At 41.5% G+C, this 16,320-nt stretch overlaps 1 protein-coding gene across 1 annotated transcript; it reads left to right on the plus strand.

Annotated features, from left to right (window-relative positions):
* Window positions 1-15,013: 15,013 nt before the first annotated feature.
* RNASE2 (ribonuclease A family member 2) lies at window positions 15,014-15,955 on the plus strand. Its single transcript, XM_005560719.4, has 2 exons — window positions 15,014-15,080; window positions 15,288-15,955. Exon 2 carries the CDS (start codon window positions 15,294-15,296, stop codon window positions 15,774-15,776), a length of 483 nt encoding a protein of 160 aa, XP_005560776.3. The 5' UTR covers window positions 15,014-15,080; window positions 15,288-15,293; the 3' UTR covers window positions 15,777-15,955.
* The last annotated feature ends 365 nt before the right edge of the window (window positions 15,956-16,320 follow it).

Below are 16,320 nucleotides of genomic sequence, written 5' to 3' on the forward strand. Positions count from 1 at the left end.
CAAGTAGCTGGGACTACAGGCATGCACCAACATGCCCGGGTATTTTTAGGTATTTTAGTAGTGACACAGTTTAACCATGTTGGCCAGGCTGATCTTGAACTCCTGACCTTGTGATTCACCTGCCTCGGCCTTCCAAAGTGCTGGAATTATAGATGTGAGCCACCAAGCCCAGTCAGGAGCTTAGGGTTTTTTCAAGGATAGTTTGGTGAGCAGGTGGCTAGAGAATGGGTGCTGCTGACTGGCTGGGGATGAATTCACAGGGGTTTGAAAAACAATCCTCGTGGGCTGAGTCTGCCTCTGGGTGGAGCCACAAGACTGGTTGAGTTTGAGTCCTAGTTCCATAGGTTGCCAGAATGCAAAAGTCTGAAAAAACATCTCAAAAGACCAATCTTAGGTTCTACAGTAGTAATGTTATCTGTAGGAGCAATTGGAGAAGTGACAAATCTTGTGACTTCTGGTCACGTGACCCTTGAGTAGAAAGGGATTATAGAAAATGCATTTTATCAGAATTCAGGCGCCTCTCATAATCCTAACCTTGCAGCCTTTCATTAGTTTTACAAAGTTTTGGGAAGGGCTACTATCATCCTCACTTTAAATTTCAGCTATAAACTAACTTCCACCAGAAGTCACTTGGCCTATGCCCAGGAATGACCAAGGACAGCTTGGAGGTTAGAAGCAAGATGGAGTCAACTAAGTCAGATTTCTCTTACTGTCATAATCTTTGCAAAGGCAGTTTCAGATTTAGAACAATTCCAATAAAATTCTCAACCACATTTTTGTTTGTTTATTTTGGGAACTTATTGATTCTAGAGGATATATAGATGTATAAGAATAGTAAAGACACCTTCAAAAAAAAAAAAAAACTAAAAACAAGGTGAGAGAGTTTGTTCTACCAGAGTACATATAAAACGGAAAACAGTATCTTGTTACATAAAAGCCTAGTGTTGCTATTGACAGGCAGCCTTGTTCCATGTGTTATTCAGAAACACAGATTACTTCCATCATGTGATTCTGTCATTTCCTTATCCGTTTCGTATAGCTGGCAAACAGAATAGAAGGGGGAGAAGCACACTTTCTTAACTGCATTGGCCATTTTTCACTGGTATGGCCTTCAGGTAGGGAAATACAGTTCCTATCTGAGCTGTCACTTCTCAACATCAACTGTACACCGAACAAGGGTGAGCATAAGCCTGAGGGCAGCTAGTTACTACGGCCACAGCAATGTAAATGGTGTTTCCAGTTTCATCTTTGTCACAGATAGGAGAAGAATAGATGCAATACAGTTGAAATATGAAAGTAGAGAGAAATCTAAGACAGAGTTTCCCAAAAATGAGTTAGATGAGACCCAGGAACTTGTGCAAACTCCCATCAGTGATTGACACCAGTGTCCAACAAACTTGCAAGAAGAAAAAAAGGTCAATCCCAGAACTGGACCAAAAACACTTTATCTTTTTATTAGAAAACAACAGCAACATTAATAATACTACACTGCAATATCATATTTAGATGTACAGGCCAGAGAAGTGGGACGTGGAAATTAACAACGAGTCCTAGGAGGCCTGTGATAATTGGGTATTGGCTGCTTAAGAGAGGCCAACTAACCAAAAAAAAAAAGAGCTATTGTGTGGGACAACCTAAAACATCATGTGCGCACACATTTAAGGAAGCCGACCCTGTGCCAGAATGGGGCTGGGAGAGGGACACAAAGATAACCAAGACATAGCCCCTTCTCTCAGGAACTGTCAGTCCAGTGGTTCTGGTACCAGAGGGGAAGGACCCCTTCTTAGCAGGTGCAAAGGTGAGTAAAGTGATGATGGAGTTGTGGCCCACTAGAGGACGATGCAAGTATGGACATCGGGATGGAGAATACTGCTTGTTTGGAGACAAGCTAATCTTCTTTTTGAAAATCATATTCCTGTTTGAAAAAACAATCCTCCATCTTGCTCCAGTCTGTGGCTTGAATGGCCTGGCTCCACCCTAGCTCCAGTAATGAACTACTTAGCGTGTGTGTCTCATTAGATGAGACGGGCCCTTGTCCCAGTCAGAGACATTTGCTAGGAATATTGGGAGATGAAGGCAGGACTTCATCTTGAGAGAATGGAAGGTGTAGAGTTGCTGCTGTCATCTTACAGATATACAAGGAACATCTGCCTGATAGTGGGACTATGATAAAGGACAAAGGAACAGGAAAATACAGAGAAACCACATTCTGTTTTCATCATCTGAGTTCTGATAAGCTGCTCATTAAGCCATAACAATTCGTTATGGCTTAGGATAGTTTAACTGCACATTCAGGTTCTTAGGCCATCAGACAAGATCAAGTACTCAGAGGTAAGGGGTTTCAGTTGTGCTAAGTGGCCAAAAGAAGATTACAGTGAATTTTGGATTAGAAATCCATGAGTGTCATTTATTCATTTTCATATAGGTAACCTTTAATTTAATTTAATGTAATTTTTATTTATTTATTATTATTATCTTGTTTTTTTTTTTTTTTTTTTTGGTAGAGACAAGGTCTTGCTATATTGCCCAGGCTGGTCTTGAACTCCTGGGCTCAAGTGATCCTCTCACCTTGGCCTCCCAAAGTGCTGGGGTTCCAGACATGAGCCACCACACCTAGCCATGGGTAGCATTTTAAAATAAAGTAGTCAAAATAGATCTCCTTGAGAAAATTATTATTTTTATTATTATCATTATTATTATAGGAAACAGATTCTAGCTCTGTCACCAGCTGGTGTGTAGTGGCAATCTCGGGTCACTGCAACCTCTGCTTCCCAGGTTCAAGTGATTCTCCTGCCTTAGCCTCCCGAGTAGCTGGGATTACAGACAAGGGCCACCATGCCCAGCTAATGTTTATATTTTTAGTAGAGATGAGGTTTCACCATGTTGGCCGGGATGATCTCAATCTCCTGCCCTCATGATCCGCCCACGTTGGTCTACAAAATGCTAGGATTACAGGCATGAGCCACCACGCCCGGCCGAGAAAACTATTTTTAAGCAAAGACTTAGAGAGAGAGAGGAAGTTAGCTATGCACATTGTGGGTGCGGTGTGGCTAGGGTGGCCCTGAGATAGGGATATGCCTGGTGTCCTTGAGGTACAGCTCAGAGGCCAGAGAACTAGAGGAAATTGATTGGGAAGAAGAAGAATAGGATATTAGTTTTGGAAAGCAAATGATTTGGGAATACGAATCATGTAAGAGCGCGAGATTTTATAAAGATATCACTTTTTCTCAAGGTGAAATGAGGAAGCACTAAAAGATTTTGAGTAGAGCTTCATGATGTGACTTATGTTTTGAAAGGACCCTGTAGCTGCTTGGGCTGTCCATGGTGGGAGCAGGAAGGCCAGTGAGATGTTTTCCCAGGAATTCTAGTGAAAGGTGATTGTGGCTCGGAATGCTGGTAGAATTGAAGGCCATGAGAAGTGGTCAGATTCTGTGTGTGATTTGAAGGTAGAAACAGACTTCCCTGACAGGTTGGATGTGGGATATAAGAGAAAAGAAGATTATTCAAGAATTAGAGACAATGGACTTATCTTCTCCTGAGATGAGGAATACTGAGGGAGGAACAATTTCTGCGGAAGAGTAGGAAAGATGATCAGTGTTTCCTGGGGACATGCTAGGTTTGGTATAGTTATTACACATTTAAGAAGAAATGTCACATAGGAAGTTTCTGTACAAGCACAGGGTTCAGGAGAGAGAAGTGTGCCAACAATTTGGGCATTGTGAGAAAATTGATGATGTTAAAAGTGTAGAGGTAGAAGTATGATATCTCTCCTCGCCCCTCATAAGGGTCTGACACTCCTAGAGCAAAAGACAGGATAACAAGAGAAAAGCATAACAAATTTACTTAAAGTTTTATGTGACTCAGAAACCTTCAGAAATGAAGACCCAAAGACCCAGGCAAAACTGTCCAGATTTATGCTCAGGTTCAGTGAAGGATGGACAACCATGTAGCAATATAATTGGACAGAAAGGGTATGATTTGATAGTAATAGGCTGAGGGAGGAACACAGCATGGCCTGTCTGTTTAGATTTTTCTTGGCCTCTCTGTATAGCAATTCTTCCTCCCAGCTATACAGCAAGACCCCCTCTGGAATCAGTCTTATGACCTACTATTGGCCAAGGTAGGTCAGATAATTTCTTTACGGCCAGCTCCTACACAGAACAGCAGAGGGAAGACTAGAACAATGTTTCTAGATTTTATGGCTGATTTAGGGGACAGGGAATCAAGAGACTGGAAGGCAGGAGAAGGTCAGAGAGACCTTGGTTCTGGGCGCTACTTCTGAGGCCTTCCAATCTCCTTTATTTCAAAGAGTTCAGCATGCCAAAGTGCCATAGTTTGGAGTATCGTGTGCTGAGCCCCAATGAAAGCCATGAGATTAGATATGATCATGAAGAGAGTGCCTGTGTCCATAGAAAAGAAAGAATAGCTAACCCCTAGGAATCTCCACCATCAAGAGCCTGGAGAGAAAGGGGAAGAAGTAATGAAGACGACTAAGAACATGAGTCCAGGGACATAGGAGAAATAATCAGGAAAGGGTGGGGTGCTGTAACTCAGCACACATCTTTGACGAGACTGTCTGCCTTGAGGGCACCAGGCCTGAGCTCACCAGTCTTTTCACCCTGTTTCTGTCCCAAGAAGCTCATTCTCAGGTCAGCTTCATCAAGGAGCAAGGAGCAATCAACTCTGTCAAATGCTGCTGAGCATAGAAAGTTAACGCTGTCAGGGGAGAAATGTCTTAACCCAAGTGCAAAGGCTTCGCTCATGACCACTGTTGATGGGGTGGAAGAGTCTGGGCAATTCATTGAAGAGATATTCAATTTTCTGGGGTCTAGAGAAAGACAATCTTGTCCAGGAGGTGAACAGGAGGAGGGTCCACATCTGAGTCATATTTTCATCTCAGTGGAGGGAATAACGAGAAGGAGAGTAGGGCATTGTGTCTCAAATGAGAGATACTGTTCTCTCATTTATTTATTTTTTTTTATTATACTTTAAATTCTAGGGTACATGTGCACAACGTGCAGGCTTGTTACATATGTATACATGTGCCGTGTTGGTTTGCTGCACCCATTAACTTGTCATTTACATCAGGTATTTCTCCTAATGCTATCCCTCCCTCCTCACCCCACCCCACGACAGGCCCTGGTGTGTGATGTTCCCCTTCCTGTGTCCAAGTGTTCTCATTGTTCAATTCCCACCTATAAGCGAGAACATGCGGTGTTTGGTTTTCTGTCCTTGCGATAATTTGCTGAGAATGATGGTTTCCAGCTTCATCCATGTCCCTACAAAGGACATGAACTCATCCTTTTTTATGACTACATAGTATTCCATGGTGTATATGTGCCACATTTTCTTAATCCAGTCTATCATTGATGAGCATTTGGGTTGGTTCCAAGTCATTGCTATTGTGAATAGTGCCACAATAAACATACGTGTGTGTGTGTGTCTTTATAGCAGCATGATTTACAATCCTTTGGGTATATGCCCAGTAATAGGATGGCTGGGTCAAATGGTATTTCTAGTTCTAGATCCTTGAGGAATTGCCACACTGTCTTCCACAATGATTGAACTACTTTATACTCCCACCAACACTGTAAAAGCATTCCTATTTCTCCACATCCTCTCCAGCACCTGTTGTTTCCTGACTTTTTAATAATCGCCATTCTAACTGGTGTGAGATGGTATCTTACTGTGGTTTTGATTTGCATTTCTCTGATGGCCAGGGATGATGATGTTCTCCTCTTAACCATACCCTAGACCTCAGTACTTCTCACATTTGTCTCCATCTCTCTTCGCTCCTCTAAGGACCCATCTGAGCAACTCACTTCACCACATCCTCCTTCCCTCTTATACATTCATCTCTATATTACTCTCTCTCTTTCTTCCTTTTTTTTTTTTTTTTTCTGAAACAGAGTCTCACCCTCTCGCCCAGTCTGGAGTGCACTGGAGCAATCTTTGGCTCACTGTAACCTCCACCTCCCGGGTTCAAGCGATTCTCCTGCCTCAGTCTCCTGAGTAGCTGGGACTACAGGCACCTGCCACCACACCCAGATAATTTTTGTATTTTTAGTAGAGATGGAGTTTTACCATGCTGGCCAGGCAAGTCTCGAACTCCTGACTTGAAGTGATCTGCCCACCTTGGCCTCCCAAAGTGCTGGGATTACAGGGGTGAGCCACCATGCCCGCACTGTCTCTCTTTTCTTTCTTCTCATTTCACTACTCTGACCCAGAGGTTTTCTTGGAAGTTTATGCTGATTACAGATACACTCATCTCGTTTTTTACAGCTTTAGTTGAGGTATAATTGACAAATAAAACTTGTATATATTTAATGTGCATAAGTTGATGTTTTGCTACAGAAAAGCATGGTGAGATAATCATAACAATGAAGTTAATTGACATATCTATCGTCTCACATAGCTACCATTTTCTTTTTTTCTTTTTTTTTTTTTTGTGTGTGTGTGTGTTGAGAACTCATGTGGTCTATCCTTTTAGTAAATTTTAAGTATGTAATACAATATTGCTAACTATAGTCATCTTGCTAAACACTACATCTCCAGACCCATCTCAGTTTTGAATTGTACTAATAGAGTATATATAGTACTAATATAATTCTCAAAGCAAAAAGATATTTTCTTTTCTTTAATTTTTTTTTTTTTTTTTTTTTTTTTTTTTTTTTTTTGAGACTGAGTCTCTATCACCCAGGCTGGAATGCAGTGGTGTGAACTCGGCTCACTGCAACCTCCACCTCTGGGTTTAAGTGATTCTCATGCCTCAGCCTCCCAAGTAGCTGGGATTACAGGCACCCACCACCATGCCCAGCTAATTTTTGTATTTTTAGGAGAGACAGGGTTTTACCATGTTGGCCAGGCTTGTCTCGAACTCCTGACCTCAAGTGATCCACCTACCTTGGCCTCCCAAAGTACTGAGATTACAGGCGTGAGCCACCATGCCCGGCCACAAAAGGATATTTTCTAATACTCAGTTCTATCATTAATTTTTTTAGTGTGCTTAACAGATCACTCTACCATTACTCTTCCTCAGTTGGAAACTGAGGGGTTTGGTATAAATGTCTTCACGGGTTCCTTCCAGCTCAGACTATTTAGAAATCTGATACTCTGGAGCATATGTATGTGTGTATATGAGTGTCTGTAGGAAAAGATATAAAGAAAATTTGGTTGACATTTGTGCACTGTTTGTGTAAATCTGATTTTCCTAAATCATTATGAATTTAGGCAGAAAAAAGCATCATTATCTGAAATAAAATTATTATACTACGATTACATCATTATTTTTAAACTAGGCAAAGAAAAAAAAAAACACGCTAGTAACCAATTTCATTGTTAAGAAGATGTGAGTCCTGTCATTTACAACTGTTATTTAATGCAGCAAGAGAAAACATTAAGACAAAGACTATGGGATGATTTCAAGCCCCTTAGATCTAGATTAGAGGACTGGTTAACAGCCTGGAAGATATCTCTCAGTTAACAAACAACAATGTAATAGTTCCTCTTCTTGGCTATCTCCCTTCCCTTTGCCTACTTCTAGTCTAATAGGTGATCAAGGGGCCCAAAATTCATTACATCCAAGAGGAAGCTTTGTTTGACAGGTGCTATCTAGCCAAGAAAATCTCAGCATCACCTACTCACCATTTACATACACTGTAATTTTTCATTGAACACTGGAAAAAAAAAAAAAGAACCCAACAGCACATGGGTGAAGCTATTTCATTCAAGGCATTTTTATTAAGACTCATAACAGGACTGTCTTGTAGGTAACCCTTGCTTCTACTATTTTAGAGACACCATGGACTTCCACCTGTGCTCAGGATGCAGGGTGTCTCACCATCAGACTTACTAGGTTTGTGTATTTGTGATATAATAAACAAATAATTTTAATATTATTTCCCTGGTAGAAAAGAGAAGATAAGTGCCTTGTTTGAGGTCCCGTGTTGGTGAACAGCAGAGTTTGGAGTCAAATTCTAATCTATTTTTTTTAAGTCCATTACTTTAGTTGGACAACCAAGCTTGTTCCTTTTAAGGGAAGGATGTGAGCCAAATAGGAGATTCAAAGAGATGGAGTAAGAAATGATGCTCCATGAAGGAAAATATCCTGGTTTCAAAGGAAGAGCATGTCTTGACAGGGTAAGAGGCCAAGAATCCCTTTGAAGAAAAGGTACCATTTACTAAAAAATATCAGTGGTCGTGACTATTGTTGAGAAATAAATGAATTATCACAAATTGAGAAATTTAGGCAAGCCCGACTTAGGCAAGCCCAACTCTTTGTCTCAGGGTTTCCCAGACATCAGGCATCCCTGGACCATGCCCCCATTCCACTTGTACTATTGACTAATATTATCGATTTTATTCACTCTTGCATTTATACAACACGGTCCTAAGCAATAATATACATAATATTATGGACTAATGTGTTAATTATTCACTGCCATTAAAAGAAATGCATAACAATAACAATTTTTACTATCTATGTGTACTTTCTAACATCAGTCACCTCACTTTCCACCTGTTGTACATGTTTCATAATTTTGTATGCAGTTTCATCTAGAGCTGTAAATTAAACAATTCTACCTTGGAAAGCATTTTCAAAGACGCATAAAGGATCCAAGGACAATAGAAAAAAAATGAAGCTCAAGGTCAATGATTTGGCCAAAATCATCAAATTCTGTACAAAAAAGAGACTGAATCATGCAAGTACTGTATTTTTATCATGAAACAGTGCTCTAATTATTTGTTAAGACAATTCCCCAAATTTACCACCAAATTGACAGAAGATGTAATTTTTATGATGATCTATTTCCCTTTGTTCTCACTTCACAAGTTAATGCAGGATGTTAAAAGGCAATTTCTTCTATCTCAGTTTAGGTAAGGGTCCCTCAGAAACAGAGGCCCTATCAAAATGACTTACTGTCCACCTAAAGACAAAAACCTGAGCTCTAATTCTTTTTTTTTTTTTTTTTTAATTTGAGACGGAGTCTCGTTCTGCCGCCCAGACTGGAGTGCAGTGGCGCCAACTCGGCTCACTGCAACTGAGCTCTAATTCTAATGCCTTCACTATGGGAAATAAGGAAAAGAAACAAGCATACTGTCTCATTGTAAACACCACAGAGGGGATAGTGCAGTAAGGAATACTACACTAACACCTTGAGGCTTAAGACGGATCGTCCTTATCAAGACTTTTTTTTCCTTTTGCAAGGTTTTATGCTACATATTTCGTTATTTCATACACACACACACAAATTACCACATTAAACTTCCCCTACAAACCAATGTATGTGTTGTTGTATTTTACAGATTATAAAACAGAGGCATAGAGAGGATGAATAACCGTCTAATTCTTTTTTTTTTTCTTTTTAAAGAGACAGAGTCTCGCTCTGTCTCCCAGGCTGGAGGACAGTGGCGCAGTGTCGGCTCACTGTAGCCTCTGACTCCCGGGTTCAAGTGATCCTCCTACCTCAGCCTCCTGAGTAGCTGGGATTACAGGTGCACACCACAATGCCTGGCTAATTTTGTGTGTGTGTGTGTGTGTGTGTGTTTTGTTTGTTTGTTTATATGTTTGTTTGTTTTTATGTTTGTTTGTTTTGAGACAGAGTCTCACTCTGTCACCCAGGCTGGAATGCAGTGGAGGATCGCGGATCACTGCAAGCTCTGCCTCCTGAGTTCAAGCGATTCTCCTGCCTCATTCTCCCTAGTAGCTGGGACTATAGGCCCACACCTGGCTAACTTTTTGTATTTTTAGTACAGACGGGGTTTGATCATGTTAGCCAGGATGGTCTCAATCTCCTCACCTCATGATCCGCCTACCTCAGCCTCCCAAAGTGCTGAGATTACAGGCGTCAGCCACCACGCCCAACCTAATTTTTGTGCTTTTGGTAGAGATGGGGTTTCTCCATATTGGCCAGGCAGGTCTCAAACTCCTCACCTGAAGTGATCCCTCTACCTCGGCCTCCAAAATGCTGGGATTACTGGCATGAGTCACCGCGCCCGGCCCTGGACAACTCTTATAGTAAGAGTCTCAAATAGAAAATGTCAGAGCTGGTATCTGGACAAGACTGTACAAAATCTACACCCAACATCACTGTAACAAAAAACTTATATAATAACTTCATTTAAAGAGACACTAACCTATATAATAATTCATTTTGTGTGAGCTCTGAAATCTCAGCAAATGCATCTTTGTGCTCAAAATGCAATGGGGATGAACAGAGGTTGTTTAATGGGTACAAATATAAGAAATGACATAAGAAATAAGGCCTGGTGTTTGATAGATCAGGAGGATGACTATAGTTAATGATAATCCACTGTATACTTCAAAATAGCTACAACAGAATAATTTGAATGTTTCTAACATAAAGAAGAGGCAAATATTTAAGGTATTGGATATACCAATTTCCCTGATGTGATCTTTATATATTATATGAATGTATTAAATTATCACATGTACCCTGAAAATATGTACTTCTATTATGTATCAATAAAAAGAAATAAGGCCAGGCGCGGTGGCTCACGCCTGTAATCCTAGCACTTTGGGAGGCTGAGACATGCGAATCACCTGAGTTCAGGAGTTCAAGACCAGCCTGGCCAACATGGTGAAACCCTATCTCTACAAAAATACAAAAATTAGCTGGACGTGGCAGTGCATGCCTGTAATCCCAGTTACTTGAGAGGCTAAGGAAGGAGAATCATTTGAACCCCGTAGGCAGAGGTTGCAATGAGCTGAGATCTTGCCACTGCACTCCAGCGTGGGTGACAGAGCAAGACTCCATCTCAAAAAAGAAAAAGAAAGAGAAAGGAAGGAAGGAAGGAAGGAAGGAAGAAGGGAGGGAGGGAGAGAGAGGGAAGGGGAGGGAGGGCGAGGGGAAGGATGGAGGGAGAGAGGGAGGAAGGAAGGAAGAGAAAGAAAGAAAGAAAGAAAGAAAGAAAGAAAGAAAGAAAGAAAGAAAGAAAGAAAGAAAGAAAGAAAGAAAGAAAGAAAGAAAGAAAGAAAGAAAGAAAGAAAGAAAAAGAAAGAAAGAAAGAAAGAAAGAAGAAGGAAGGAAGGAAGGAAGGAAGGAAGGAAGGAAGGAAGGAAGGAAGGGAAGGAAGGGAAGGAAGGAAGGAAGGAAGGAAGGAAGAAGAAAGAAAGAAAGAAAGAAAGAAAGAAAGAAAGAAAGAAAGAAAGAAAGAAAGAGAAAGAGAGAGAAAGATTTTTGAAATATGCAATGGGACATGAATGCAATTTTCCTATTTCTTAGGAAACACACTTTGTTTCATACCTCCTAAGACACACCTCTCTGTAATTCCATCTGAGCTCTATTTCCATTTCTTCCCTTTCCAGAGAAGTAAAGACTTGTTATAGTTGAGGAAAAAGAAGAAAGGCTTAGTCCTTTCCTCTTTCATGCCAGAAACTTAACCAAAGGGGTCAGATCTACTTATTCAATGGCTTTCAGAGGAGATATGCAGGAAGCCCCATGGAAGCGGGAAGGCCTAGGGCTACCTTTCTGAGGTTCAAGAGACCAGGAAGAGCTCCATACACCAAATATCTTTAGAACTTAGGTAAGTTAAATATTACTCTATTTAGTGCAATTTAATTAACCTGCACCATATTATTATGGAAATCTTGTATTACTTTTAATGGCAAAAATTGCAATTACTTTTGCACCAACGTAGTAAATAGTGTGCATTGTCTTTCCCATAGATAGCCACTGCTGCATTAGGGAAATCTGTGTGCAGGAAGGTATTGATGGTTTGGTACCTCCCTATCAGCAGGTTAAGAGCAAATATTACAAGGGTACCCTGGGGCTGAAGTAATTAAAAGCATTAAACATTATAATTTTGCACATAAATGCTATGCAAAAAAGACATTGATTAATCCAGTGTACTCAACAGTGGTTTTTTACCATAAACAGTCTTTGTCTGGGACAGTATTTTAGAATATTCATCAGTTTCCAAAAAAGGGACTTAATACTGGGACATAATTCTGACTACTACTCTCACTGGAAGTATGGATTGGGTCTGAAAATGTGTCATTAAATTAGGCTCTAAGACAAGTTAATCTAATAAAGTAAAGAACCCGGGAGATGTGGCTCGTGTCTGTTAAAGACAAAATCATGCTGAAGTTACAGAGAATTTTGTTTAACATTGGCTTATACTTTATTCCTGCTTCGTATAAAACAGTCTTCTCCCAAAGGTCGTAAATACCAAAGTAGATCATTTCTACTAGTTCTGCAGGCAAATGAAGGTAGTTGGAAGTGTACACAGGAAATCTATGCAAGGGAGAATCAGAAAAATCTCATGAGCATGTGCTGAATACAATTTCAGTAGTCGGGAGTGGTGGCTCATGCCTATAATCCCAGCACTTTGGGAAGGTGAGGGGGGCGGATCGCCTGAGGTCAGGAGTTTGAGACCAGCCTGGCCAACATGGTGAAACCCTGTCTCTATAACAAATACAAAAATTAGCCGGGCATTGTGGTGGGTGCCTGTAATCCCAGCTACTTGAGATGCTGAGGCAGGAGAATCGCTTGAACTCAGGAGGCAGAGGTTGCAGTGGGCCAAGATCCCTCCACTGCACTCCATCCGGGTGACAATAGCAAGACTTTGTCTCAAAAACAACAACAAAAAAAAAAACCACATACACAATATTAAAGGATAAATATGGTTGCAAATTGGGCAGGTTATGGTCTGAGTTATTTCTTAAGACACTGCAACAAGTCAGATGCGTCATAAGCACAGATGTCTCCAGGAGCCAGGCAGGTGACATTACTGAACAGACAGGATGAAAGTCAAGAGGCAGAGATGGAGTCAGAGAACAGCCCTGAGCTAGAGCCCTTTCCACAGATGGAGCTTTACTCAGCTCTAATTGATACAACACAGTAATGGAGACACAGTGCACCAATCAACATCATGCGATTTTTAAAGATAAGACAGTGATGAAAACTTTTAGTGAACTATTCCAATGTCAAACGTTATCTTCCAAACCAAACATTATAAATAGCACTGTGTAGGCTGAAAAGAAACACTGTTTAGTCAAGTACATGCCCTGGGGCTGCGGTCTCTGTCTTTTGCCTCATACTATAGACACTTGAGTGCAAATCTTTCTACCCAGTGTGACTGTCAGCATCACAGAGGGGATACTCTACGTATCATTCACCTTTACATTCTCATCACCTACAAAAATGATCTCCACACAATATACATGAAAAAACAAACTCGCCTCATGATAAAGCTGCTAATGACTGTCGGCCAGAGCAGGACTTCAAGGCAGAACACTATTAGCTGCACATTGAGTCCTCGCCAGGTCCCCTTTGTGTCCACATTTACCTAGGGACTCCAGTGATAAAATTACTGCATTTCTAAATGACAGGAAAATTGGATGGTAGCAAAAATTATGCAGATTAATGGTTGGAAAGTATATGATATCATTTAAGGATCTAATTTCAATTTTCTAATCTCAAAGCTAGACCACCAGATTTAACATCTCTTAGTACCCACGACTTACCCCTGCAATTCACTTCCCACCTCCATACAATCTCCCCACATGCCCAGAATGTTCATCTCTTCCCGAAAGCCCCTGAAAACCCCCTGCTTTTACCTTAGGACCCTGCTGCAATGAAACTTTTTTTTTAACTCTTCCTTGTCCCTCAAGCCAAGTGATTTCCTTCACCCTCAGTGTCCCCATGAAATCATGTTCACACAAGTGCAATTACCTCTCTCACACTGTAATTCAATTATATGTCTACAATTACCTTCCTGTGTTTCTCTGAGGGCCAAGAATAAGTGTATGCTTTGTGTATCAAACTGTACATTTGATTTCTATACTTTCAGGAACACAGTGCTCTGTCCTTAAATGTTCATTTTGTAAATACAGAACCATTTTCTTGTTAATATCACAAAATGAAACTTATCAGGAAGATGAATGACAACCCCAGAACACACTGTTTTGTAGAAAATACCATAGGCTGAAAAGAACACAGGAATACCAAGTGCTAGGCTGGAATCTTTCATGACACCAAATGTTCATTCATTCTCTCCCAGATTTTACGACTTTCCTCAGTGTATTTTTAGGTTGTGTAACTTTACACAAAGTGGAAGCAATAATGAGAGCAAGACTTAAAAGAAAGTGAATCCAATGCAAGAGGAGAAAAGGAAAACCCTCAAATATGTGAAGCAGATTGTTTTAATAATCTACAGAATCTTGTGTCTCAAGAAGTTAATAGCTCAAGTTTCCAGCAAAGAGTGGTGGATGAGATGGAGAGCATTTGTGTGAGAGAGAACCAAGGATATTACTAACAATGAAAGGCAAGCTGGCTTCCTCCTGGGCAAACAGCCCTCTGTGGCTCTATTTGTTCTAACTACTATGCCCTGCCTTCGTGCACTTTGGTCATTTAGGGGCCTGCCAGAGGACAGTTACAAAATCTGTGGTCATTCTGCAGGCAACATATAGTTTTCATCCAGAGTCCAGATCCAACCAGCAAAACTCTGTCTTACACAGAATGACTTGGAATTAGAGTCCTCATAGCAGAAAGAGCAGCAGGGCTATCCTTGGGTATCCATTGCTCAGCCAAGTTATCAAATAAAAAGGCTGATTGATGGGCCAGACCCGGTGGCTCAAGCCTGTAATCCCAGCACTTTGGGAGGCCAAGACGGGCGGATCACGAGGTCAGGAGATCGAGACCATCCTGGCTAACATGGTGAAACCCCGTCTCTACTAAAAAATACAAAAAACTAGCCGAGCGAGGTGGCGGGCGCCTGTAGTCCCAGCTACTCAGGAGGCTGAGGCAGGAGAATGGCGTAAACCCGGGAGGCAGAGCTTGCAGTGAGTTGAGATCTGGCCACTGCACTCCAGCCTGGGTGACAGAGCGAGACTCCATCTCAAAAAAAAAAAAAAAATCTGATTGCACAAGCGGACTATGTACCCATCTGTGGGTTTCTACAAGGCCAAGAGTCAGACCCTCCCTCCTGGCTCTGCTGGCCCAACCCACCAGGAGATGCTTTATTTAAACAGTTCCAAGTAGGGAAGAACAGTTGCCCCTGAAGGCCAGAACAACCAGCTGGATCAGTTCTCACAGGAGCCGCAGCGCGGAGACTGGGTAAGTCAGCAATCCCCAGAGCTGGGACAGGAGGGGCAGCGACCGGGCAGCACCTGAGGAAGAGGTGGGCTGAACTTAGTGCTTAGGAGATGTGGCCCACTTTGGGGACAGGAAGAAAAAGGAAATGGGACCCCAGAGTGGCAGCAGAGGGGCCTGTGGGGTGAGACACCGGATGGGGGAGTAGTTACTTCTCTTCTTTTCTCACAGGAAAACATGGTTCCAAAACTGTTCACTTCCCCAATTTGTCTGCTTCTTCTGTTGGGGCTTATGGGTGTGGAAGGCTCACTTCATGCCAAACCCGGACAATTTACCTGGGCTCAGTGGTTTGAAATCCAGCATATAAATATGACCTCTGGCCAATGCACCAATGCAATGCTGGTAATTAACAATTATCAACGGCGATGCAAAAATCAAAATACTTTTCTTCTTACAACTTTTGCTGATGTAGTTCATGTCTGTGGTAACCCAAGCATGCCCTGCCCTAGCAACACAAGTCTCAACAATTGTCATCATAGTGGAGTCCAGGTGCCTTTAATCCACTGTAACCTCACAACTCCAAGTCGAAGGATTTCAAATTGCAGGTATACACAGACAACAGCAAACAAGTACTACATAGTTGCATGTAACAACAGCGATCCAGTACGGGACCCTCCACAGTATCCAGTGGTTCCAGTTCACTTGGATAGAGTCATCTAAGCTCCTGTATCAGCACTCCTCATCATCACTCATCTGCCAAGCTCCTCAATCATAGCCAAGATCCCATCCCTCCATGTACCCTGGGTATCAGCATCTGTCCTCATCAGTATCCATACCCCTTCAGGTTTCCTGAGCTGAAGTCCCTTGTGAACCCTGCAATAAACTGCTTTGCAAATTCATCTGGAAGTGTCTGTGTGTCTTCTTTGGCCACTCTGCTGTCATTTAGTGACAATCTACTCCAGAAATTTTTCTTTCCTCTAACCTGAGACTTGTGGGAAATAGAGATTTGAGGATAAGAGACTCTTTCTGTCATGAAGTAGCACAGACTTATCCCTCTCCCTGCTTTAGGTTGAGAAGCTGAGGTCACAACTGATATCGACCAACTGTCGAAGACTCTTGCTTTGATCAAGCTTTAGTCATCTCCTCTGAACCCTCATCATAACTAGGTCATCCTGTTGGACTTACTAGTCCTTCCTTGTAGAGTCATTTATAATTACTTTTATTTTTATTCTTTTTTTTTTTTTTTTTTTTTTTTTTTTTTTTG

The sequence above is a fragment of the Macaca fascicularis genome, chromosome 7 (assembly GCF_037993035.2).
Source record: "Macaca fascicularis isolate 582-1 chromosome 7, T2T-MFA8v1.1".
NCBI lineage: Eukaryota > Metazoa > Chordata > Mammalia > Primates > Cercopithecidae > Macaca > Macaca fascicularis.